The sequence below is a fragment of the Bombyx mandarina genome, chromosome 05 (assembly GCF_030267445.1).
Source record: "Bombyx mandarina strain Sakado chromosome 05, ASM3026744v2".
Taxonomy (NCBI): Eukaryota; Metazoa; Arthropoda; class Insecta; order Lepidoptera; family Bombycidae; genus Bombyx; species Bombyx mandarina.
In genome coordinates, this window is record NC_143212.1 from 2,199,874 (window position 1) to 2,224,441 (window position 24,568).

At 35.1% G+C, this 24,568-nt stretch overlaps 1 protein-coding gene and 1 non-coding gene across 4 annotated transcripts in view; one reads left to right on the top strand and one right to left on the bottom strand.

Annotated features, from left to right (window-relative positions):
• The window catches only part of Sdc (Syndecan), a 264,138-nt gene extending 248,198 nt beyond the window's left edge, over positions 1-15,940 (top strand). Inside the window, exons 2-5 of one of the 3 annotated variants that reach the window (XM_028172465.2) lie at positions 6,550-6,958; positions 8,990-9,111; positions 10,177-10,297; positions 11,338-15,940. In XM_028172465.2, coding sequence (XP_028028266.2) covers positions 6,550-6,958; positions 8,990-9,111; positions 10,177-10,297; positions 11,338-11,510 — 825 coding nt within the window. In that variant the 3' untranslated portion in view covers positions 11,511-15,940. Of the gene's footprint in view, positions 1-6,549; positions 6,959-7,021; positions 7,494-8,989; positions 9,112-10,176; positions 10,298-11,337 lie in introns of those variants that run through there. The other 2 variants (XM_028172466.2, XM_028172467.2) reach the window with 2 other exon arrangements.
• Positions 15,941-16,993: 1,053 nt separating this feature from the next.
• TRNAL-UAG (transfer RNA leucine (anticodon UAG)) lies at positions 16,994-17,073 on the bottom strand. Its single transcript has one exon. It is a non-coding gene; the product is annotated as a tRNA-Leu (tRNA).
• Between the last annotated feature and the right edge of the window lie 7,495 nt (positions 17,074-24,568).

The following is a 24,568-nucleotide window of genomic DNA, read 5'->3' on the forward strand; positions in this document are numbered from 1 at the left end:
ATTGGCGTGAGGGGGCAATTACACGGGCTAACGAGCCAATACCGACTCGGCGTAGTACAATTGCTGTTTTGTATGAACTACCCGTTCATGAGTTTCTTCCGGTTCCACCTTTATGTGTAATGACGTGACGTGTTGACATTTTCACCGCGTTAGACACGTAGGAAGCGAACCGACCACTTGTTGATTTCCTAATTTATCGGAAGCGTTCTTGGTTTTGAATCTTTGACGTTAATCTAAATTTAAAAACCTTTTTTTTTTACGTGCACTCTGTAAATTTGATATACTGAACGAGCAGTCTGTCGTTATTGGAACTGGCTAGAAACGTCACAGAAAACTTCTCCATTAAAATAATCAGAGCGTCAGTATCAACCCGGGAGGACTGAAGAACACGCCCTGACATTAGTCTCTTTAAGTGTGGGAAATTTGATACTCCTCATTTCGTGCAACTTTCGTAAAAAGGGTTCAAAGTTTTTGCTTCACGTATTAATAATATATTATCTATACATATAAAAATAAATTGCTGTTCGTTAGTCTCGCTGAAATTCGAGAACGGCTGGACCGATTTGGCTAATTTTGGTCTTGAATTATTTGTGTTAGTTCAGAGAAGTTATTTTATTATATTAAGTTTATTTTATACAAAAGTTTATTAGGTCTTTTATTTATCGATTGAGGCACAACGAAGTCTGCCGGGTCAGCCAGTTTTACAATAAAAACAAAAATATGAAACCATTTTCGACGGCATCCAGTAAAGTTAAAAACACTGAAGTTCGTAAGCGAGACTCCTAAAAAACTTTGTTTGCTTCATCTGTGATGTGATAATGGCGTCGACTTGTACAAAAAAGGGTTAAGTTTATCAAAGTTTGGAAGTAACCCGAAAGTTGGCGTCCTCGGTCGTCTCATCCCCAGGGAAATGACAAGTTCTGCACTTATTTGTTTTTATACGTCCAGGGGAATTTTGTTACCGACTTAATTTCAAGTAAGGCTATTGGTAATTCGTGTTTGATAATGTACTTTAGGTATTTTAGAAGCTTTTTTTTAACACTAAACCTACCAGTACCGGTCGAATTGACCAAATTGAATCCAGAAAGCCTCGTTTTCAACCCATACAACGACACGTCACGTATAATTTGAATAGATTGTGTGCATCGGGAAGTTTTATGTTTCCAAAGGCCATATCTTTTGCCAAACTCGTCTTATTTTCTCCGAGACTATTGCCGAATACTCAATCCGTATTTCTGGAATATAAACATGAAACTCACAATAATCTTTCTCCAGAGAGAGAGAGAGAGAGAGCAACCAATGGCGTATGGGATTATTTTATCAAATAAGATTCGATTAAGTTGTTTATGTATAAATTAAACATGTAAATGAATTAAAACATGTAGGGATTTTTTTCTTTCATTTCTGTGCAGGTTAGAACTGAAAGTAGGTATCATCTTAAATGAAAAACTGATATTGGAAAAAAAAAATACTATTTTAAATAAATAAATATCTTAAATAAAATACTCGTAGTAGTGGTGTTTTTATAAATAAGTCACTGACCTTGTCGACGTAGGCGTCAAATCTGTTGATACCGAAAAAACAAACACAGTGTCTAAACAATTAAGTAAACAGCAAGAATATTTTGAGTTCCGCATTCAAACAACCTCGTACTTAATTAAGGTGATATCATCTACCTTATTTGTAACATCAAACATGAAGCCATATAGTAAAACACATTTTACTCGGAACCTTTGAAGAGCGCGTTTAAAAGTGTTCCAACTAATTATTTTGAAATTAGACCTAAAATGAAGAGGCGGGTTGGACGGAGATAATTGAATCGACTTCCACGTCGAGATTCGTTTATAAAGAAAATAATAATAATTAAGTTAGCAAAACCGTTTGCAGGTTTTCCCATTAACAAAGCCAACCGGAGGCCTCGGGTTTAGAAGTAATTCAAAGCTAGTATTCAATTCAAGAAACCCCGCAAAAAAAACATGCCGTGAAGTACATTTACAGATGTACGAGTACATGCATAGTAGTACATACATATCATGTACTTATAATATTTGCGCAAATAGAACACTTCATAAAGTTAATTAAAAAAAAACCGCTTTTCTATACTAATATTATAAAGAGGAAAGATTTGTTTGTTTGTTTGTATTGAATAAGCTCCGAAACTACTGAACCGATTTGAAAAATTCTTTCACTGTTTGGAAGTTACACTATTCCAGAGTGACATAGGATATAATCTATTTGAAAAAATTAGGGATCCTTACTAAAAGTCCAATAATGTAACCCAAAGTGTAAAAAAATTACCTAAAATATTATTTACATCGCGTGCCCTGCGAAAACTATTGATGATAGAATAAAATAATGTACTTCGACTTTGTAGAAAACATTATTATTTACAAAAAGTGTCGCGACAGCATATGTCTAACTATTATAGTTATGCCGCAATAAGTGTTATTTTATTTAAAAAAATAAACTACGCCAAATATCGTTGAAATTTTTGTTAAAGACCCGAGCGGAGCCGGAGCGGGCCGCTTGTGTATAATAAGAATCAAGTTTACAAAGAAAATAGTTAATTTGCTTGTAAAAGTTAGGCGGGTTAAAATGCTATTTACTGCATTCCAAGCTGAAAAAATTCACTAACCTGCCCACTTTTGACTAAACATTTTGAAAAATAAGACAGCAGTTCTTACAGTTGACGTAACTAAAACTGCATCTGATTATCGCGTTTTTTTTTTATCATTACATTATTTCCGACGTTTCAAACACTTTAAAAGTCTTGGTAGTCACGGATGCTAAGGTCTCATCGACATTAGAATATTATGCAATCTACCGACAAATTTTTCTAAACAAAATCATTCAAGATTTTACTTTTCACTTCACATACAACAAACAATACTATCTTGAGGTTTGACAGTTTGTTTGACTTGAGTTTTCGTCTCCACGATAAGAGAATTCCAGCTATTAGACAAGCGCCAACTATCTTCTCTGTTAAAGATACACATTTTTTTAAATTCAATCGCCTCGCTCATCTTACTTTCAAATTTTTTTACAGCTTAGTTGGATGGACGAGCTCACAGCCCACTTAGTGTTAAGTGGTTACTGGAGCCCATCGACATCTACAACTTAAATGCGCCACCCATCTTGAGATATAAGTTCTAAGGTCTTAGTATAGTTACAACGGCTGCCCCGCCCTTCAAACCGAAACGCATTACTGCTTATTAAGTACTGCTTCAAGGCAGAAATAGGCGGGGTGGTGGTACCTACCCGTGCGGACTCACAAGAGCTTGCTAGGATTAGTGTTATATATGTTATATTCTAGAAAAACCACTCGAGGTTACTTACTAGAAGAGGTAGGAAAAAAAATGTTGATAATATTCTATTAATTAATAAACAAAATTAACATCAATATTTCAAGGAAAAAATACCAGTGAAAGTACATTGTCGCGTTGGCGCTACAGTTAAACATTCTAATAGCGTCACGCTAGTCAATTAAACTTTATTTTGGACGATTGCTCTTTGGCAACCAATTCAGGATCCATCGCATATTTAGAGAGAGAGCTTTGTGTATTACGTTTTCGAGGCGAACCGAGGGAGCCGTGGTCGGAGGTCCATTTAAAAACAGTTGGCTCTAGCTGATAAGGGAATTAGGTTGAAGCCGGGGTCCGATTTGATTGTTCTAGGAAGATCCCGTCCGAACTCAACCAAGCAGTAAAAAATCTGAAATTCTTGTAGCCTTAATTGTTAGGTACATTGTACTATTCACTTTTCTTTATTTATTTAATTTAATTTTAAATTTTAATAGATAAGTGGTTTTAAACCGATTTTTTTTTATTGCTTAGATTGGTGGACGAGCTCACAGCCCACCTGGTGTTAAGTGGTTACTGGAACCCATAGACATCCACAGCGTAAATGCGTCACCCACCTTGAGATATAAGTTCTAAAGTCTCAAGTATAGTTACATCGGCTGCCCCACCCTTCAAACCGAAACGCATTACTGCTTCACGGCAGAAACAGGCGGGGCGGTGGTACCTACCCGCGCGGACTCACAAGCAGTCCTACCACCAGTAACAGTAATGAAACTTTGACAATAAACCTCCTACAATAGTGGATCGATGACCCATTGAAGGTCGCGGGGATCCGCAAGGTCGCTGGTTGTGGTCAGGCTTAGAGGAGGCTTATGCCCCCCAATGGATGTATGTGGCCTGAAAGAACAGAAGAACTACCGTCATCGTTCTCGTCGAACCTGTCGCTTGCGACGCAGGGCTCGGCGAGTAAATTAACCCACAGACACAGCTCACTGAGTTTCTCGCCGGATCTTCTCAGTGGGTCGCGTTTCCGATCCGGTGGTAGATTCTGCGAAGCACGGCTCTTGCTAGGGTTCGTGTTAGCAACATCGTCAGGTTTGAGCCCCGTGAGCTCACCTACTAGCCCGGTGACGCTGATGTGGTCGTAGCTAAACGAAATGTCAGCGCCTATGGCTGGTTACAATTTTTTTTTTACCGCACATTCTTAGTCAATGAGAATTCGTCTCGTGTACATTTACCCTTATAAACAAAATCACACCGAACTAACTTTCGATATACTCGCAATTTGTTAACAAGCACAAGACCATAACACTAGTGCCCGGTAATAAACCCGAGCTTAACACGGTCCGGCCGGTCGGGAGCCGCGCTTTATCCCGGACAATAAATAATATTTCTCATTACGAGGCTCCGAGCCTTGCCCGAGCGAGATTTATGATAAAAATCGTCTGGTAATCGTTTTGAAAGCATATTATAACACGATAATCAGAATAAGTAGCTTTGCAATTACAATGATACTGTTGTGGAACAATTTGAGTTTTGAATACATAATATGTTATGCCTGTTTCTGCCGTGAAGCAGTAATGCGTTTCGGTTTGAAGGGTGGGGCAGCCGTTGTAACTATACTACTGGTGGTAGAACCTCGTGTGAGTTCGCCCGATTAGGTACCACCACCCTGTCTATATGTGGATTTTAACCACGAACAGGTACTTAAATCGATAGCAAAATTAATTTGAATAAATATGTACATATGTATATGTATACGCAGCAAGAAACTGTTGAGAATCACTGACTTTTTGTAATCTTTTATAAATCAACATGATCGAACTGATTCATCATCCTCATCATCAGCTTATAGTTTAACAAATTCAAGGTTCCTTCAACTGTTTCATACCATTTTGAAACTATAAATTAGTTAATAATTCTGAACCATTGAATACTGGTCGTTGATTAAGCGTTCGGCCTTCAAAATTGCTTAAAAGGAAAAAAGAAAAAACAAAGTCAATTAATTAATTTTACCAAAGTGCGTGCTAATGACTTTGTAGTTGCTCGAAGTTAAACACGCATGAGGACATAATCGCCCTTATACAGCCTGTAACTAATTAAGTGTGCTGTATATGAATCGATGGGAACCCATGGGGAAAAGTAGAATTTTGCGGAACAGCGACATCTATCGACGGAATAGTCACTTAAAATTGAAAGCTCTGAAATTCGCCAACACTGGAGGTGCGCTCTCTGACGACAAACTCACAAAGTTTTCCGCTAAAGCCTTCGCCTTCCGGCATCTGTCGGCGGCATTCGGGAACCCGCAGAGTATTCCTGAGCGTACCCCTCCCCTACGCAGTGGCTACAGCCTATTGATCTCGCCCCGACACTACAAAAATACGCTAGTGGAGCAAACTGCCACATATCGAAGAATAAAACTCAAAACAGCATAATTCAAACGTAATCATTGTCCTATTACGACTCATCGCTACATACACATTTGGGGAAGATCGAGGTGAGTGAAAAATTATAAGTCGGAACACCATTCATACCCGGTTCATTCATGGTGACGTAGAAAAAATATTCCAATATCCTGTGGTTTGTGGTTTAAAGCGTTTTGTAGCATTTGTGTGATCGCGTCTTTTGTTTTTTCAACGCTGCCTTGATGTTTTGATTTATCAAGAAATCTGTGTCTACTCTAAATAGGTCAGCGTCGCACTTAAATGTCAAACGTTGATTATTCTAGAAATAGGTCAAATCCTGCGTCATCGTAGAAAAAGGGGTTACCCCGTTTTTCTTTTTCAATCTCAAACTAAACGTGTGTTACTGTTAGTTTTATTACGCGGTTGATATCAAAGTGTCGACGTCGCCCAAAACACGTCATTACGACCATTAACCGGTGCTTTTAGGCACCACAAGCACCGGTCACCGTCCTCGTCGACCCCGTCGCTTGCAACGAAGGGCTCGACGAGCGAATTAACCCTTAGACACAGCCCACTGAGTTTCTCGCCGGATCTTCGCAGTGGGTCGCGTTTTAAATCCGGTGTTAGATTCTGTGAAGCACTTGCTAGGGTCAGTGTTAGCATCACTCCGGTTTGAGCCCCGTGAGCTCACCTACTAGTTAAGGTTATGCTGAAATAGTCTCTCAAGGCTATCAGCTTAGGTAGGAAAAAAAAAACAAAGTGGCTGTACTCAAAATAGATTGTGGTTTTGCGGTACACTTCCTACTGCCTCTCTTATCTCTCTTTGATAATTTTTTTTTTTTCAGGACGCATCTGTCGCGGAATCGCCGTCAATCAACTTAGCGCTTCCACTGAACGACGGCGTCGCGTCAGACCAGAGCACGTTCGTCGACGCCGATGAAGGTTCCGGCCTAGAGACAGACGAGAGCTCGGGCTCCGGTTGGGGAGCCGGCCCCGGGCCCGACGACGAGGACAGCTCAGGTGAAGCGCCCACCGACCACGATGAACTACCACCAGACGACGAGGATTACACGACCTCGACCGACGCGGCTCCCACCGATGACCACGAGAGGAAACTCATTTCGGACTTCTACGACGAAACCGAAGTAGAATTAGAAAAAGAGTCCGAACAAACAGATACCCCGGTCACCCCGGCCACCCCGGTCACTGAACCTCCGCCTCTAGAGCCCGAAATACACCCAGAAGTATTTGTTCGTGAGTAGTGGCTGCAGCATGCCTGTTTTTTTTTTGCGCTATTTTTATTAATTTACGAGAATTCGTATTTCGGAAGACGTTATCACCGTGCATCAGTCATAATAATGGCATATTAATAACTTGTCATGGTCAACAACGAACAACTTCGCGATAACCTCACCAGTTATAACGAAGTTAAAAGTAAAAACAAATTCTCGTATTTTTTCACGGTATTCAAATCTGATACGTAGTGAAAACAAAGATATAAAATTTTTGTACTAAAACTGTATTAACATTTAGATAACATTCTTCAGCTGGGAGGACATCGTGTGACTGTTTCAAAACAGTAATCGTGACGTAACCTTGAATTATTAACGTTTTGTAATAATTATAGCCATTGTTTTCGTATTAAAACAGCTAACATACCACACGCTAGCTTACTCGAACACAAACAGCCATCTATTCATGTTGTGACGAACAGAATTTTTAAAAAGTTTTATTATTATTGTAAAATTGATTTTCTATATTTTAAAAACACACGACATTTTGGAATCTGGTAAGTTTTGATCTAATGTTTCCATAGCGTTATGCGCATGATTTCATCTCCATTTTTCATAATAAATACAATATCAAAAGTATATAATGCTGTAGGCATGTATATAATACGTATTTACCTACTGTATCCCTTTTAGTATTTTGTCTGTGCATAGAATTAGAATACTTCTGAATACAATTCATAAACTCATTAGCTTAGCTAGATAGCAGCTAATAGTTTTATTCTTAAATAATATATTTTTTGTACGGCGTTATTTTTATTAAGCGCTTCACTTGATTTTATTCCGAATGAGTTTCCTTCCCGTCCAATATTCAATCCTGGCCTCCGTGTTCGATAAAATACAAGCGTATAATTAAAACTTGTTTTACAATTTAATATTCGCCGTAAATGGTTTCGTTTTATTACTTCTGATATTTCGATTACAGTTAACTTTCTCTATAACATGGTATTTTAGGACACAATTCCACACTAAGACGAAAAGAAAAATTCTTCAAAATACTCTTTTAATTAACTTGATACTTTTACAACACGAGTTTTGTTTAAAATTATTCAGAAAATTACATTATGCACTATAAACACACAATATATGGGAATAACCAAAATTATATTACTTATTTCATATGGATAATAGATAAAAAACACATACAGGCATAGTTGAGATGTTTCATTCAGAAAAATTACTCTCCTTTTTTGTAATGGCCTCTTAGTCTCATATAACACGACTTCGCACAACACGGGACTTTGTAAGAACGTATCTACCGTGTTTTACGGATCCTCCCGATCCATTAACGGTGCTTTTAGGTAACTCAAGCACCGGTCACCATCGTCGCCGAACCCGTCGCTTGCGACGAAGGGGTCGACGAGTAAAGTAATCAATAGACACAGCCCACGAGTTTCTCACCGGATCTTCTCAGTGGGTCGCGTAACCGATCCGGTGGTAGATTCCGCGAAGCACTGCTCTTGCTAGGGCCAATGTTAGCAATCCTCCCCGCTTGAGCCCCGTGAGCTCACCTACACGTCAAGGAGAAGCTGAAATAGCCTCTCAAGGCTATCAGCATAGGTAGAGGGAAAAAAAGGAGAGTTACTCGTACTTCACTGTTCTCATGGTCACGGACGACTAAGGTGCTATTCGTCAACATTCGTATATTCAACTGTAAGATAGTCGAAATATTGTAAGAAATAAAATGCCACCAATCAAATCGAAATTAAATCGCAAAAGTAGTTATAATTATGTCCACGGCTCGCGAAATTAAAAATAGAATTAAGAACGCATTTTAAGTAATATAACCTATACTAATCAATATAGACACAATTTAACAACATACTAAAATGTATATTAATTATTTATATATCTATTATTATATCTGAATTATATAATAATATAATAGAATGAATAGAATAAACCAAGAACATTCTAGAACATTAATGTCTAAAAAAAAGTATATTATAAAATCGTCGCGATAGTCGTTGACTGATTATTTGATGAAACGTTTCAGCTGTGAACAACAAACCAAGCGGGGGTGAGGTGGAACCGCACGGCGCGGGGGAGGAGCAACCCTCGCGCCCTGATCAGAACGGCGAAATCAACATCTCTGAAGAAGACACCAATCCGGCAGTTGTGAGTACATACATCTCCTTACTATTTACGATTTAGTACGAGAAGTGGGAAGTGGAAAGTTATGAGACACTAAATACAAAAGACCTACAATTCTATATCTATTTAATTCATAGAAATATATTGTATTTTTTATTACGCTTTTATTAGGTTCAGACGTATGTATGTTAGTATGTATGTTTGTAAAGGAATCTTTGAACATGATTTTGACCCCCTTCAAAACGTAGGATTAACTTGAAATTTGGTATAATTATTAAGGTCCGATGACAATGCAATATTAAATAAAAATGAAAAATGAAAAAATTGAAAAAATTTAAAAATAGAAATTCAACTAAAATATGAAAAATAAATAATAGTTTAAAAAAACTAACAAAATACGAGTTTATAGAAAATACCACTAAAAAATAGAAAATAAATTTTAATAATTTTGAATTAAAAATAGTGTAAGAGAAAATTATTTTATTGTCAAAAACGCTTTCCTATAAAAAGCCTATTTTGTTAATTTTTTTAAACTATTAGTTGTTTTAAAATACCTTTAGTTTTGAATGTCTGAGAACAGTAAAAAACAATTTGCGTTATTCTAGAAGGTTCTTCTTTATCTAATAAAATAATTATGTAGTTTATGAGCCAAACCATGTTATATGTACAAAGCAACTTTTTACGTAATTCAGAAGCTTAGGTAGCTTTTTCTCTAATGTCACAGTGAGGAATCAATATATTTAATGCACATGCAAACTGCGTTTTCTATGAAACCTTGTTAGAGAGATATGTGTGCAGCATAAATGTTGTCTCATAAAATTTTTTTGGAACGAATTTCCTTACGGCAGGCTTGGAGGAGATAGGGATTTTGCTGCGCGATCGAACTGAAAAAAATGTGATAGTAAAAACCGTAAGAAAAAGTCCGTGGAATAAGGCCTTGTTTTCCGCACAGCGATATTTCACCGCGCGATTTTTTTCTCGTAATTCTTTTTTTTATTTTTTATATGGAACTTCGTTCCTATCCGGTGTCCCACGACACCACACATCTTTTTTTTATATCTATTCCATTGAATCATAATCAAATTCCAGGACCAGGAGCAGGCGGGCACTAACGTGGATCCTGATTCGCGGCCGTCAGAAGTATTCATCATGAACGCCAAGCCGGAAGACAGAGCGATCAGCTTCTTCGCGCAGCCTGGCATACTCGCCGGTTAGTATAATTCAAATTTAATCCTAACCTAACCATAGTTCTATAGAGAGTAGAGGCAAGGAGAACCGTCTCTGTGTGTAAAAAGTGTCCGTTGAAATCTGCTAAATAAGGATGGCGCTACAGTAGCATCCGGGTAAATTTAAAAAAAGGCGCGGAAAGTTATTAGAATAAGATAGAGAAATAAAAAAGGACGAAAGAACTTTAAGCACTACAAAATTACAAAAAGTACTTTATTTAAAGCTGATAAGAAAATGCAATCGATGTCTCCACGTTTTACCATAGCAATAATTTTAGGTTATTTTGACGAAATTAGTTTGGACTATGTAAACATATGAGGTCTTGTATATTACACTGTCACTAACTACTCTAGTTATTAAATATATTAAATTTCCTAACTCGGCATACTTCAATCAGTTAACAACTGCTCAATTCGTGTCATTCCCTGCGCCTATGCTAGCGCCATTCTAGAGCATTTTTTAACTGTTATTTAGTGCTAAAAGTGGGACACTTTTTTAAGCTTCTCCCATATGAGACGGTTCTCCTTACCTCTAACCTCCATAAGATACATAGTACGAAAGTTTTGCCATAGATTATAGAGAGTTTTTGAGATATGAGTAGGCCACGACGACTTCTTTAATACCATGAATTAAAAATATTAGAATTAAACAGAGTAAATTTAAATGCTATTTAAAATTAGAACGCACAACTGCTTCACGACAGAAAAGGGGCAGAATTATGGTACCCCTTCATGTGGGCTCAAAAGACGCCTTTCCACCAGTAACTGCGCAAATTATATATATTTTTGGGCTTATTTATTTTAGTTAAGCGACGTTATGCCTTCAATCTGGAAATAATTCATGAACGTAAATTAAATACGTATTTTATTAGAGGAACTGGTAACTAACTATCTGTGGGATTCGCATAGTAGCGTCGCTCAACGCGAGTACACCCGGCAATTTATACTTTAGTCCATGACGACTTAATTACATTATTTTTTGCGAGAATGATTTCAATTTAACCCCTCTTAATATCTGTTTCAGCTGTCATCGGTGGTGCTGTAGTAGGGTTATTATGCGCAATCCTTGTGGTCATGTTCATAGTATACCGCATGCGTAAGAAGGATGAAGGTTCCTATGCCCTCGACGAGCCGAAGAGAAGTCCAGCGGCAGCCTCGTACGGGAAAGGACACAACAACCGCGAGTTCTACGCGTGAGACGACTCGGAACAAAACATGCCACGTGCTTACTAGTCGGCGCTCTAATCAAGAATGAACACTTCCCACCCAGCAGTCGGGGCGCCATTTTCTTTTTTTTTTCTTTTCTCAAATCTACGTTCCGTTTCAGGAATACTTAAATGCGTGTAATTCTTCATATTTTCCTGCCGTGGCTATTTGTTCTGTGAATCATTAAAACGAAACAAAACCTGACAATTTATTAATTGAATTTGACGGTACAATGACGCAACTATAGGTATATGTACGGATTGTACAGTTAAATGTACAAACCAGGTACAAAAATATTTATTTGTCTTGAACGAAGAGATAATATGGAATTCAATGGATGCATTCGTTTGTGTTAAATCATAGAATTATCAATATTGAGACCAATTTTTTCATAAATTTTGGAATGTGGAAGAATATAAAACATCATTACGTACTCTGTTGTAAGACAAATGTGGTTGAGTGTTCTGTCTAGGGTCATACCGTGAATATTTCTCGGTACTCTAGGTTTCTTTAAAATGAATAAAATAAAAAAACGGTTTGCATGGAGCCGGAGTTACTTCACTCTTGTACTAGATGGCGGTGCTGAGCGTCACTACTAATGTAACTTACAAACGTCAAGACGATTTATTACCTAGAAAGATTCATGCTATGGTTTAAGTGATTAAATGTATATTATCATAAAAACAATGTGACTTTTATTAAGATTTAACGTTAAAATAATTGCATTTGACAATTTAAAAAAAAATCTAGTTAAAATAATGAAATATTTTTAAATCAACGTTAAATTCTAATATGTATGAATTGGTAATGCTGAAATTGCATAGTACTACCAACATAAGAGTACGTGTCAGCTGTCTATTTTTTTTTTAACTATGCCGTCATTTTTTTCATGTTTTTGTGTATATTATGCTTCTCTCTTCTAGATTTAATTGAATTATTTGATAATAATTTTTTTCGCGAAGTTATCTTTGCAATTCACATTGTAATATAATAAATGTATGTATGTTAAGATATATCTACGTTATACGATTTTTAATATCATCGAATAATATAATTTTTATGTGAATCATCAGTGTAAGAATGTAAATTTTTCATACTGATTTTTTTATTTCAAAAGTTATCCAGAAATGAATCGAAGGATTTTTGTCTAGATATTGTAACTTTTAATCTCTATTGTACGTCTTCGTTACTCTTTTTAGTTTTTAAATATTCGGTTGTGCAGAGACACTTACGTCTTTAGTACCCTGTGCCATTTTCGCTTTTAATTTCAATAGTTATTAAAAATATAATCTTCGTTGTCAAATGTATGTAATTACCTAGTAATCGTGCATTGTACGTTTGATACCAGTACATATGTACCGATGATTAAAAACTCGATAAAATATCATGTTAAATAGAAAATGTTATGTATATTGATTACATACTTTTTTTCATACATATTTTTAACACAGTGGAATAAAAACATTAAGTTTATTATTTTACAATAACTAAACAAATCATTAATTAAATTAATCGTAAAGCAATTCCTTGCATTTTAAATATCAACTTAACATAGACATATACATACTAACGAATCCTATTAATACAAATAAATGAAATAAATATATTTTTTACTTTCATTATGTTCTGTACAGTTTACACAATGTATATGATGTTATTAAATTACATATCTGCCAACATAACAAGAAAATCAATAATATGGCTTGAGGTATTCTTAGTAATGAAATATTGAAAATAATATCTAAATAGAACGCTCCTAACAAAATACTTAGAACAAAAGTAGATAGGGTGGTCTACTGCTTGATTGTGAAAATCGTTTATTAATATTGTATAATATCGATAACTGTTTCTTTTTTTAAATAATAATTCTAAAAACGTACGTGGAAATCATTAAGCTATAGTCGGATTTTTTATTAGACGAAGTAAACTGACGTTTACTGTGTTGTCAGTTTTTGATGAAATAAAAATAGTGTTGTGACAAAGTGAACAATTGAAAAAACTCCTGAATTAATGAAATTGCCTCGATTGTCTAGTGAATAGTTAGTGTGCCGAACTGCCGATATCGGGCACGGGGTTCGAATTTTAGCCGTGCCTTGTACATACCAACGAGTTTTCGACGAAACATTATGTTCCTATGGTATCTACCTGTACTGAATACCGAGTGTTTTAAACATTAAGAAAAACATTGCGAGGAAGCTTGTAAGACTGTCCTATTTCCAATGCATCATATAGTTGAAACTATAGATGTATAAAATATAACAATTATAGGTACATAGGTAATGAAAATAAAAAAAACTGATTGTAGTTACATACTACTAGTAACATATTATTATATTGGATCACTTTAATACAATTTTATTGTAAAATATAAATAATATTCTTTTATAGTTTGAAATTAATGATTAACTCTTCACACTCATTGTTCATTTATGTGATTGAACGAGAACTGAACGCATCACTATTACTTTAAATATAGCAACATTATTTCACAAAGTGACATTAGCTACTGTCAGCTGGCTTCGTCTAATTAAAAATCCGACTATACATAAATGATCGCTCAATGACAACTTATTCGATTAGATTAGTGAGATTCACTATGACAATTTTCATTAAATTTAAATATAAATTTTGTGACCTTTTCTAAAAATAATTATGTGCTGCTGGTAAACGAAATAGTTAACAAGTCAATTAATTTATTTTAAAATTATTAATGCAAAACAATATAAAGAACATAAGATTATAGATTTACGTCATATAGTTCCGAATAATAATACTATGTACCCGTTTAAGTATAAAATCTTTGAAGTAATGAGGGAGGTTCATAGGTATTTTATCTGTGAGATAAATCATTGATAATGAACATTTCATTAGAGATAACTAAATGTTTCAAGATCTTTTCAAAGAAAGTTCTAGGTGTTCTTCTTAGAGAATTTAATAGCCTTTCTAAAAAATCGTAATGCAATCTATCGAGTTCTCCTATACATAACACATTAATAAACTTTAATTTAATTAAATGAAGATTTTGTGATAGTTTGTTTTTTGCATATTAGCTTTTCAAAGCTTTATGGACCGATGAACTTTATTAACCGATGAATACATACCCTCTTTTGGAATAAAAGTTTTACTAATTTAATTTCGGAAAAAGTTTTTAGTTTCGAGAAAGTTCCATGATCTGTACTGTAATAACATAAATTTCAGTCTACAATTTTTAATCATTGAATAACACAACAGTAAATCATTTTCAACGTGTACCTTAGTTTTGTAAAAACATAAAATAGGACACCTAGAATTTTCAAAATTAAAAAAATATCCTAATACATTCCTATTGGATGGTATGCGAGTTGATTGATCTTTTATTCATATCGATTTAAACTTCAAAAATATTAACAAGCTTGTCACTCTCGACCACGTTCGAATAGATATGACTGAGAGTTAGACACGTTAGTAGAGTGTTTGGAAAGATTATGAATTGAACGGTGAAGTATTGGACCGTGTAATGTAACTCCTGGTTAGCATAAGTTTGTACATTGTAAATGTAAATTTCTCTTAGTCTTTGTATGTAGGTATTACGAAAATAATGTGTGAAAAAAATGTAAATTGAGATCAATTCAGTTAATGAAAAATTTGCTTTTAAAGACAATTCCTTTGGAGTAATAAAAAATCTGACAATTTATCACTAAAAAACGACTAGTAAATTAGTAAGTGGAAAAGGCCATATTGCTTTTTTATCACACACCTGAATATTTATTATCAGGATAAATAAAACATTTCGGAGAGAAATATAGTTTGTGTTTTTTTTCCGTTATAAAATTTTCTTTTCATATATTTTGTGTTTTCATCATTATTTTTCCTAAACCGAATTGGTCTCAAATAAATAATGTAACCAAATAATCCTAGCTTAGGGACATGTTACTGCTTTTTTTCTAATAAACTATAGTTAAATCATATTTACAAATTGTCCTAGAATATCCGGATTTTTGTTTGAATAAAAACTAATGATGAACCTTTATTTTATCTGTGTAATCTTCTATCAAGTTTTTAAATAATTATGAGGCTTATTGAAAAATAAATCTAATAGGCCTAATTATTTTTAGGAATATAAGAAAACCATACCAAACTTAATGAAATGGGATATTTTTGTCGTTAAACTTGGTTTCACATACACAGAATCTCTTGGGTGCAGTAATTTTTCTTTTTTAGTGAGTCCTACAATTTAGATTAAAATCTGTAATCTGTACTTTGATTCGGTATCCCATAAGCCCCTATAAAACGGTATGTTAATACGCGAAAAAAAGACAAAAACTACAAGGTACAGCTTAAAGATTTTTACATTAAATTATGATAGGATATAACATGTAATTGATGTCCACCTTGTAAATAACTCTCCTTTACACATAGGTAAATATACAGAATATAATTAGCAGGTTTGTTTTATTTAACCCACCACCCCCTTATAAATAAAATTACAATAAAATAATACTAGTTTTTTTTTCAAAATTAACAGAATACAATATTTATTGAATTATTGTTATTCGCGCCTTAAATACATTAAACTCAATGTTAATTTGATCCTCGTCGATAATGTTTTGATTCAATGGAGGTGAAAATCTACACTTACTGTATTTGTAGCGGTAGACAGCGGCTTGGCTCTGCCCCTGGCGTTGCTGAAGTCCATGGGCGACGGTAACCACTCACCATCAGGTGGGCCGTATGCTCGTCTGCCTACAAAGGCAATAAAAAAATTAAATACAAATACATGTTCTTCGATTAGTATCACTTTTGGTATTGTTTTATTGTGTGACAGAAACACATTATTATTATTATTTTTATTTTTATTGCCTAGATGTGTGGATGAGCTCACAGCCTACCTGGTGTTAAATGGTTACTGGAACCCATAGACATCTACAACGTAAATGCGCCACACACCTTGAGGTACCCGCCTGCGGGATTCGAACAATCAATAAAAAAATTGTACATGCCGGCATTTAAGGGTAGTTTTGTAGTACAGTACTTTCAATATACTAGAGGTGGCGCATTTAGTAGTCCCAAAGTACATAGATTATTTCGTTTGTTAGTAGTAAATGAATGCTTAACATTTTATTAAGAAGCGTTACTCCTATTACTATACGAGTATAATAAGTATGTACATGATTTCTATGAGAAAAACATGTTTAACACTTAACACTAATATCCAGAATGATATATGATTTCGCAATGATATCAAATTCTAACAAATTTCAAATGTTGATTGTGAGACCAAATTGTAGATGTGAATATTTCTATACTTAAACTCCAAACTCTAATCAACAGCCTAAAAAATAAATACTTTTATATTATAACTTGTTTTAAATTTCATATACATAATTTTTTTGTTTGATTCTTGTACTACTTTATAAAGCGGAGTTTTTTTATTCGATCCACGATATTGCCAAAAAATTATAGAATTAAAAATATGAAAATGATATAAAAAAGTTTGACAGCGGTGGGATTCGAACCCACGCCCTTTCGGACTGGTGCCTAAAACCAGCGCCTTAGACCACTCGGCCACGCTGCCCATAGATGCAACTACGAAATTATGAATCTATTTCCTAACACCAATTTTACTACATTTTAAATTAAGTTTTATGGTTCTGTTGTCAATTTAAATACATACCGCAGCCAACAATTAATAATAACACTTGATGTATAAATGGATTAATGTCTAAATTTACTCTACAAGTCGCTATATACAAGTTTGAAGAGACTTCTTGGCGTACGCAGCGGCTTGGTTTTGCCCCTAGCATTTGCCCCTAGATATCCATGAGTGACGGTGATTACTAACAATCAAGGGGGCGTATGCTAGATCAACTCATTAATATCTGACTTTTTTATTTGCTTAGATGGGTGGACGACCTCACAGCCCACCTGGTGTTAAGTGGTTAATGGAACCCATAGACATCTACAACGTAAATGCGCCACCCACCTTGAGATATAAGTTCTAAGGTCTCAGGTATAGCTACAACGGTTGCCCCACCCTTCAAACCGAAACGCATTACTGCTTCACGGCAGAAATAGGCAGGGTGGTGGTGTCTAACCGTGCGGACAAGACGTCCTACCAATAAAAACTATTTTAATAAAATAGTCGTATATGACGTAAATTCACTTCTTACTTTATGGCATTTAAAATGGTTAATTGCCATAAAGTAAGAAGTGAATTTATACGAAAAAAGACAAATCTAATTGATGTCCTAAACTTCAGTAAAAGATTAAAGTGGAGATAGGCTGGCCACGTAGCATGCTACAGTGACAAACGATGGACAATTGAAGCGACAAAAAAGGCCTAATGGGAAAAGAAGGAAGGGCAACCTATGAAACGATGGAGTGATGATATCGTAGTCACCGCTGGGAAGGAGTGGATGAGGCAGGCTGGGAACAGGGAAAATTGGATTAAGCTGGAGGAGGTCTATACCCAAATAGGGGTTCCTGTCGAGGAAAAGTGAACGGCAATGGAATATGACGTCATATCGTCATATACGCCGAGTGAGATATGAATACCGAGGATACATTCATTTATTTCTGGGACAAATAACATGCACACGTATTGGACGTAACAACGAAATAACAGAAAGACCATCACTACATAGTATAAAACAAAGTCGCTTTCTCTGTCCCTATATCCCTATGTATGCTTGAATCTTTAAAACTACGCAACGGATTTTGATGCGGTTTTTTTTAATAGATAGAGTGATTGAAGAGGAAGGTTTATAAGTATAATAACATCCATTAAATGGTGGAGAAATCAATAATAAATTACAGTTTCCGAAGCGAAGCGAGGGCGGGTCGCTAGTTTACAATACTACACGTCCTTACGGATCCATCAGATCCAATAACCTTTGCATTAGACGTATTCAGGGCTAACACTAGGAGTAGGCTTAGGAACCCCGGTAACCGTACTCGTCGAAATCGACAAAGAGGTCGACGTACAACCTAACCCATGCATCAGCCCGCTGAGTTTCTCGCCGGATCTTCTCAGTGGGTCGCGATTCCGATCCGGTAGTAGATTCATTCGCGAAGCAATTGCTCTTGAGTTGTTAGGTCTCCTTCGGAGGCGCTCGGACAGTTGTTAGCAAATCCCACCCCTACTGGCTGAGCCTTTGCTCGCCCACATGTCCTGGTGAAACTGGAAAGGCCTCCGGGCCACCAGTAATCTATCAATCATAAAAAAAAAGTTTACAATAATGTACACAGTTCGCACACAAACGAATAATCAACATTGACAGTGACGGGTTCATTAACCAGGAAAATATATTCATCAACAGTTATCCTATTCGCACGTCTTTTGAATTCAACGAAAGGTTTAATAGACTCGAAAATATTTTTGTAATAAACGTAATGTGTCACGCAAAAAATTGTATACAAATAAATAAATTAACACCTTTCGATAGGATCTTCACGAGAAACTTTTGTCCGTGAGAACTTAGGGTGATGTCACAGTTTTAGAATTTAACCTTTTTTTTTTCCTTGGCTATCTGTACAACTCTTTATTTCTTATGTTTCAGAGTTTTGTGATCTTCGATCTTAAATATTTTTTATACCATTCTTGTTCAACTCTCTGTAGATTGAATAGAGACACAGGTTATTTTTTTTTATTGCCCATGTAGGCCGACGAGTATACGGCCCACCTGATGGTGAGTGGTTACCGTCGCTCACAGTCGTCCGCAATTCCAGGGACAGAGGCAAGCCGCTGCCTAAAATATTTAATTTGCTCAACTTGCTTGACATGAACTTTTCCTGGTCATCTTTTCCAGAATCATCTACTCTCAGTAGAAGCTGCTGTATTAACCAACGAGCCCATCTACATTACTCAATTGGTAAGACTATTTATTATCCCAATATTTTTACCATTCCAGACGAATAAAAATACACGCGGCATGAGTAAACTTTTCAAAACCACTTCTCATTAGATACAGCTAGAGTCAGTACTCAATAATATATACCTGTTTTAAGTAATGTTTATTATGTATTGCTTTTAAAAATGTAGATAGTTTTGTGTTTTGCGATTTACATAAGTACCTACATGTGGCGGTAATCATCACAGAACAGAACAAATTATTTGACAGATGCCTGAATCTCGCTCACGACGTTTTCAAGATAAGCTTGCTACAAGTTCCGAACAACAACATTAGGACCGTCGGTCTACCGAGCAATATCACCCGCTCGGTGGAAGATCTTCCCTTTGTCGTATATAAATTACATACCCAATCCATAAGACCGAACATCAAACACAGTCGCCCTAAGCGTCATTTCGGCTCCTCCCGATACACTATCGGATCCTTTAGGTATTCCAAGCACCGGTCACCGTTCGTCGAATGCGACGTTGGGTTCCTCGTGAAAGTTAACTCACAGACACAGTCCACTGAGTTTCTCCCCGAATCTTCAAAGTTAATTGCGATTCCGATCCGGTGGAAGATTCAGCAAAATACTGCTCTTGCTAGGTCTGATGTTAGCAAAGTCTCCCAGATTGAGCCCCGTCACTTTGCCTACATGTTCGATGAAGCTGGTATAACTCCTTGATTAATACTATTCACTGAACAGGAGCCCTAAGTTTCTTGCAGACTCCCCTCACTCCTGGATTCCGTAGTAAATTCATGACCATTTTGAAATCAATTAATGTTCTACTTGAATATAAAGTACTAGCGTCGGTTTTCGTGAATCGTGTCGATAATTATAATTGCTTTTACGATTTCATCTCGCGTTAACAATTTTCTTTAAATATTTTCTAATCTACTTTACAGTTATTGTGGCCACGGACGACTATCCGATTCGATTTGACATTTTGATTTGATTTCGGTACTTACAGTTTACAGACGCTGCGATATTAGGTTGTGTTCTAAGCTCACTATGGCTATCATCCGTCCTTTTCTGCTGATAAGTAACTGTATATTCCATTCGCTGGAAAAGCCTACTGTGCCTAGCCTCAATTTTGTCCTGTTCGTCTAAGCCAATAACAGTAAGGTTTACTGGTGGTAGGACCTCTCCTGAGTCCGCACGAGTACCACCACCCTGCCTATTTCTGCGGTGAAGCTCTAATGCGTTTCGGTTTGAAGGGTGGGGCAGCCGTTGTAACTATACTTGAGACCTTAGAAATTATATCTCAAGGTGGGTGGCGCATTTACGTTGTACATGTATATGGGCTCCAGTAACCACTTGACAGGTGGGCTGTGAGCTCGTCCTCCCATCTAAGCAATAAAAAAAACCTTTTGATTAATATATACTACGCATTAACAGATCATAGTATAAACAACATAACAAACATAAATATGTTACCTTATACTAATCTTTTCACCATTGAGTTCGAGCAGTATTATAAATTCGATCAAAATATTTTATTTCTCCATGAGTAATAGTTTAACGGTCTTTCGACAGTTAATATAAAAGCTTTATTAAAAATTTTATAAAATGAATTTAATAAAATATTACACTTCAAACACATCCTATTTTCGTATCTATATTATTTTTTTTGTTTATATCACTAAATCAATTATGTTCGTAAATTAAATTTATACTTTATTGATTTTCCGATTGATTTACGACGAATGGTAGGTATGTTTCATTTTAATACGTAGGCTTCGCTTCATGCAACACATGACGTTATTGGCCCAACGTGAAAGTAATTTTGTGAATATAATATTTTAGGTACATAATTGCTTAGATTCTTTAATATCTTAAATATCGTTTTAGCTTGTTGATGTTATAGGCATAGACGGTGGTTGGAAATTAATCGTTTGTCCGCAATTAATAACCTACTTCTCAAATTTTTTTCCATGTAGGTACACGATCTTACGGCCCACCTGGTGTTAAGTGGTCACCAAAAGTCAAAACTCCTCAGCAAAAATAAACAGGGTGGTGGTACCTACACGTGTGGCCTCACAATACGCAATTATTAAGATTTAACTACTACTAACTTATTACTAAATTATTAAGATTTGGAAGTAAAGCAAATTTTCTTACACTGATAGCAGAACTTATTAGAACAATACACACGACTTTTTTTCATTTAAGTAAATAGCTTTTTTCTGTCCCACTCGTAAACTGCATCCAAGGGATAAATAATCAAATCATCCACGTAATCAATAAGAAAAATGATCTTACTTTAATTTCTCTTTCACTTTATCTCTTACATTTCAAATTTAATTTATTATAAGCCACTCGATTCGTAACAAGTCAATCTGCAACATAAGTAGTGCGTGAAACAAACCGACCGCGGCGCTGCCCGGTCAGACTGAGCAAGTAATTATTAATACATGTCACGATAACACTGAAGCCTAAATATTGAATTTAGAATTACAAGCGTATTGTAGACTATGCTAGGAAAATATATTTTTTATTTCATATTTTATTTCGAAACAACACCTCCTTTGTCAGAAAGACGGAACTAAAAAAAATTTAATACCTAAATATTACAATATGAACTAAGATTGGACTATAATGTTTGTGTTTATGGAAATTTTAGACAGTTTGGTTTTATTATAATATATTCCTTAATCGACGTTTCATGTTGAGATCTCATCATTAAAACGTTTCAAAAAGCTTTAATTATTTATTTAAACGAATCTGAATATATTATGTAAATTATTTACTAATGAAAGCGAGAAATTAAAAGGAATTCCTGAAACCTGTTATTAAAATAAAATGAGTCAATGCGACTGAAATTTGTATGGACCAATTGAATTTATCAAATTGTTTGAAGATGTTATTGTTACCAACTGAATTTTTTTCTTTGTAAACTTATAAAACACTGATATAGGTCATTACATATCTGCTCCCAAAAAGTTATTAAAAAACTTGATAATATTATTACCAAAAACTAATTAAAAAAAATAATGAAATGAGCTCTCTGTGTCTTTCGGTACTCTGTGTAGTTTTTGCAATACGTTTATTAATGAGATCGAATCAAAATTTTTAGAGTCGTGTACATAATTTGTTATTGGTTACACGAAGCGAAACGGACTAAGAAGAATGTTTTAAAATTAAAATTAGAGAAAGTGCTTACTGGTAATTATTCTCTAAATCCTGTTGTTATTATTAGAATTTTTACTAGTACTTGTTTTTTAGGACGCGGCTTAGCTCTGCCCTAGCATTGCGGACGTCCATGGGCCACCATCAGGTGTGCCGTATGATGGCCGAGTGGGAAGATCGGTACTTTTTGATTAATTGTCACTGGCACACTACACTACGTTTTATTTTAAAATAGAAAAATATAAATGATAGATATAAAATTGACACAACGATGTTCCGAATAGTATTTTTTTTTTTAAATAAAAGATTTTGTTGCTAAATATCCACTAGATTTCGCCATACCATCCCACATCTTTTTGGGCTCGTCTGCCTACAAGGGCAATAATAAAATATAAAAAATAAGTAGCATATTTTGGTAATGTTGTAATTTTCGATCTCTGCTCTATTTAATTTTTATTCCTTAGCTAGATGGACGGTGTTAAATAGTCCCATCTGGTGTTATATGATTACCAGAAAGCATAGACATCAACAACGGTTATGTCTCCTCCACTCACCTCGAGATATGAGTTTACCAGTACAACGGTTCCATAACGAAACGCATTACTGCTTCACGGCAGATAATATTTCAATAGGTAGAGGTATCAGAATACTATCATGATAGTATATATTATATTATATAGAGATATATTCAGTCGACTGTAAGTTTTCGGCGAAGTAAAAGATGATATACCGTAAAATGGGGCGATTAGGGATTGAAAGGCGAATCGGGAAAAAACCGGGAAAATCTTTCAACACTCAATATTAGTTATAAATTCGTTGCAAAATCTTCAATTTTTTGTAGTTTAATAGTAGAATGTTGAAGGTTTACAAAACAACTATGAATATGCATGATAATAGCTGCTAACTTATAAAAAATCGCGTTTCAAATTAACTTTCTGTGGTGGTAATTATTTTAGTGCTAGAAACTTTGCTTTCTTTTAATTATTTGATAATAATAGAAGACGACTGTGATTTATAAACGTTATTTAGTGTTTGAACCATCATGTATATTAAAGGTAAGTCTCAGTTGTTATTGGTTTTAATGTATTTGATAAAATAAAAATACATGTAAAAATCTGTTGTTTTTGGGGATATTGGGGACGTCTTAGGTACAAATAACAACGAAAAAGGGGTCAATTGGGATGAGAATACGTGAAATGGAAACGACCTAAGTATAAATAGGTACACGTTTCTAGGGTTGTCTATGTAGTTATAACAATATTTTTTAAATTTGTTGGTAAAAATCTGGTTTATTCATGATGTTTTTGTCTAGAACTTTTATTAAAAATTATCAATGTGTTATTTTATTGTTTGGTAAATATTTATATTATCAGTTACGTATTGTTTTCTATTTGTAGATATACCTCGCGTGTACGTATCAAAGAGTGCAAAGCCTTATAAGAGATATTATCCCTTAATATTAAAAACAGCAATTGGGAAATTGCCTAATTGGGAATGGTCTTTAGTTGAAATAGCTAAGCAATTTAATATAAGAAAGTCAATTTTGCACAGACGTAATAAGAACAATGAAATCTCAAGGTGGACAAAAATGTCTAAGTAATATATAATAAAATATTTAATATTTGTTCAGAGTGTCAGTTTTTCAATGTTTTTTATTGATGATGACTTTGTTGGTGCAACTAAATAAATAAATTAATTAAAACCAACTAGTGCCCACCCTAGCAAATTTCTCATTTCGTCCCAATTAACCGCAATTTCCGGGTAAATAGGGATTACACCTATTTTTGCTTTTTTTGCTTAAACTGGAATGCTAGTTGCATAGTTTTAAATTGGACAACAAAGATGCCCCCAAGACTCAATCATTTTGATCCTGATATAGCATTATATACATCAACAACTACCTTAAAATTGGTCATAAAGTTGGAATTTGTCCCTAATCGCCCCATTTTACCGGTACTTTAAATAAAGATAATTTATTTCGACATAATAAAAAAATCGATATAAAAATGTTAATTTCCGGTCCACAGATTATCTTCGTCTGGTATCAGTCA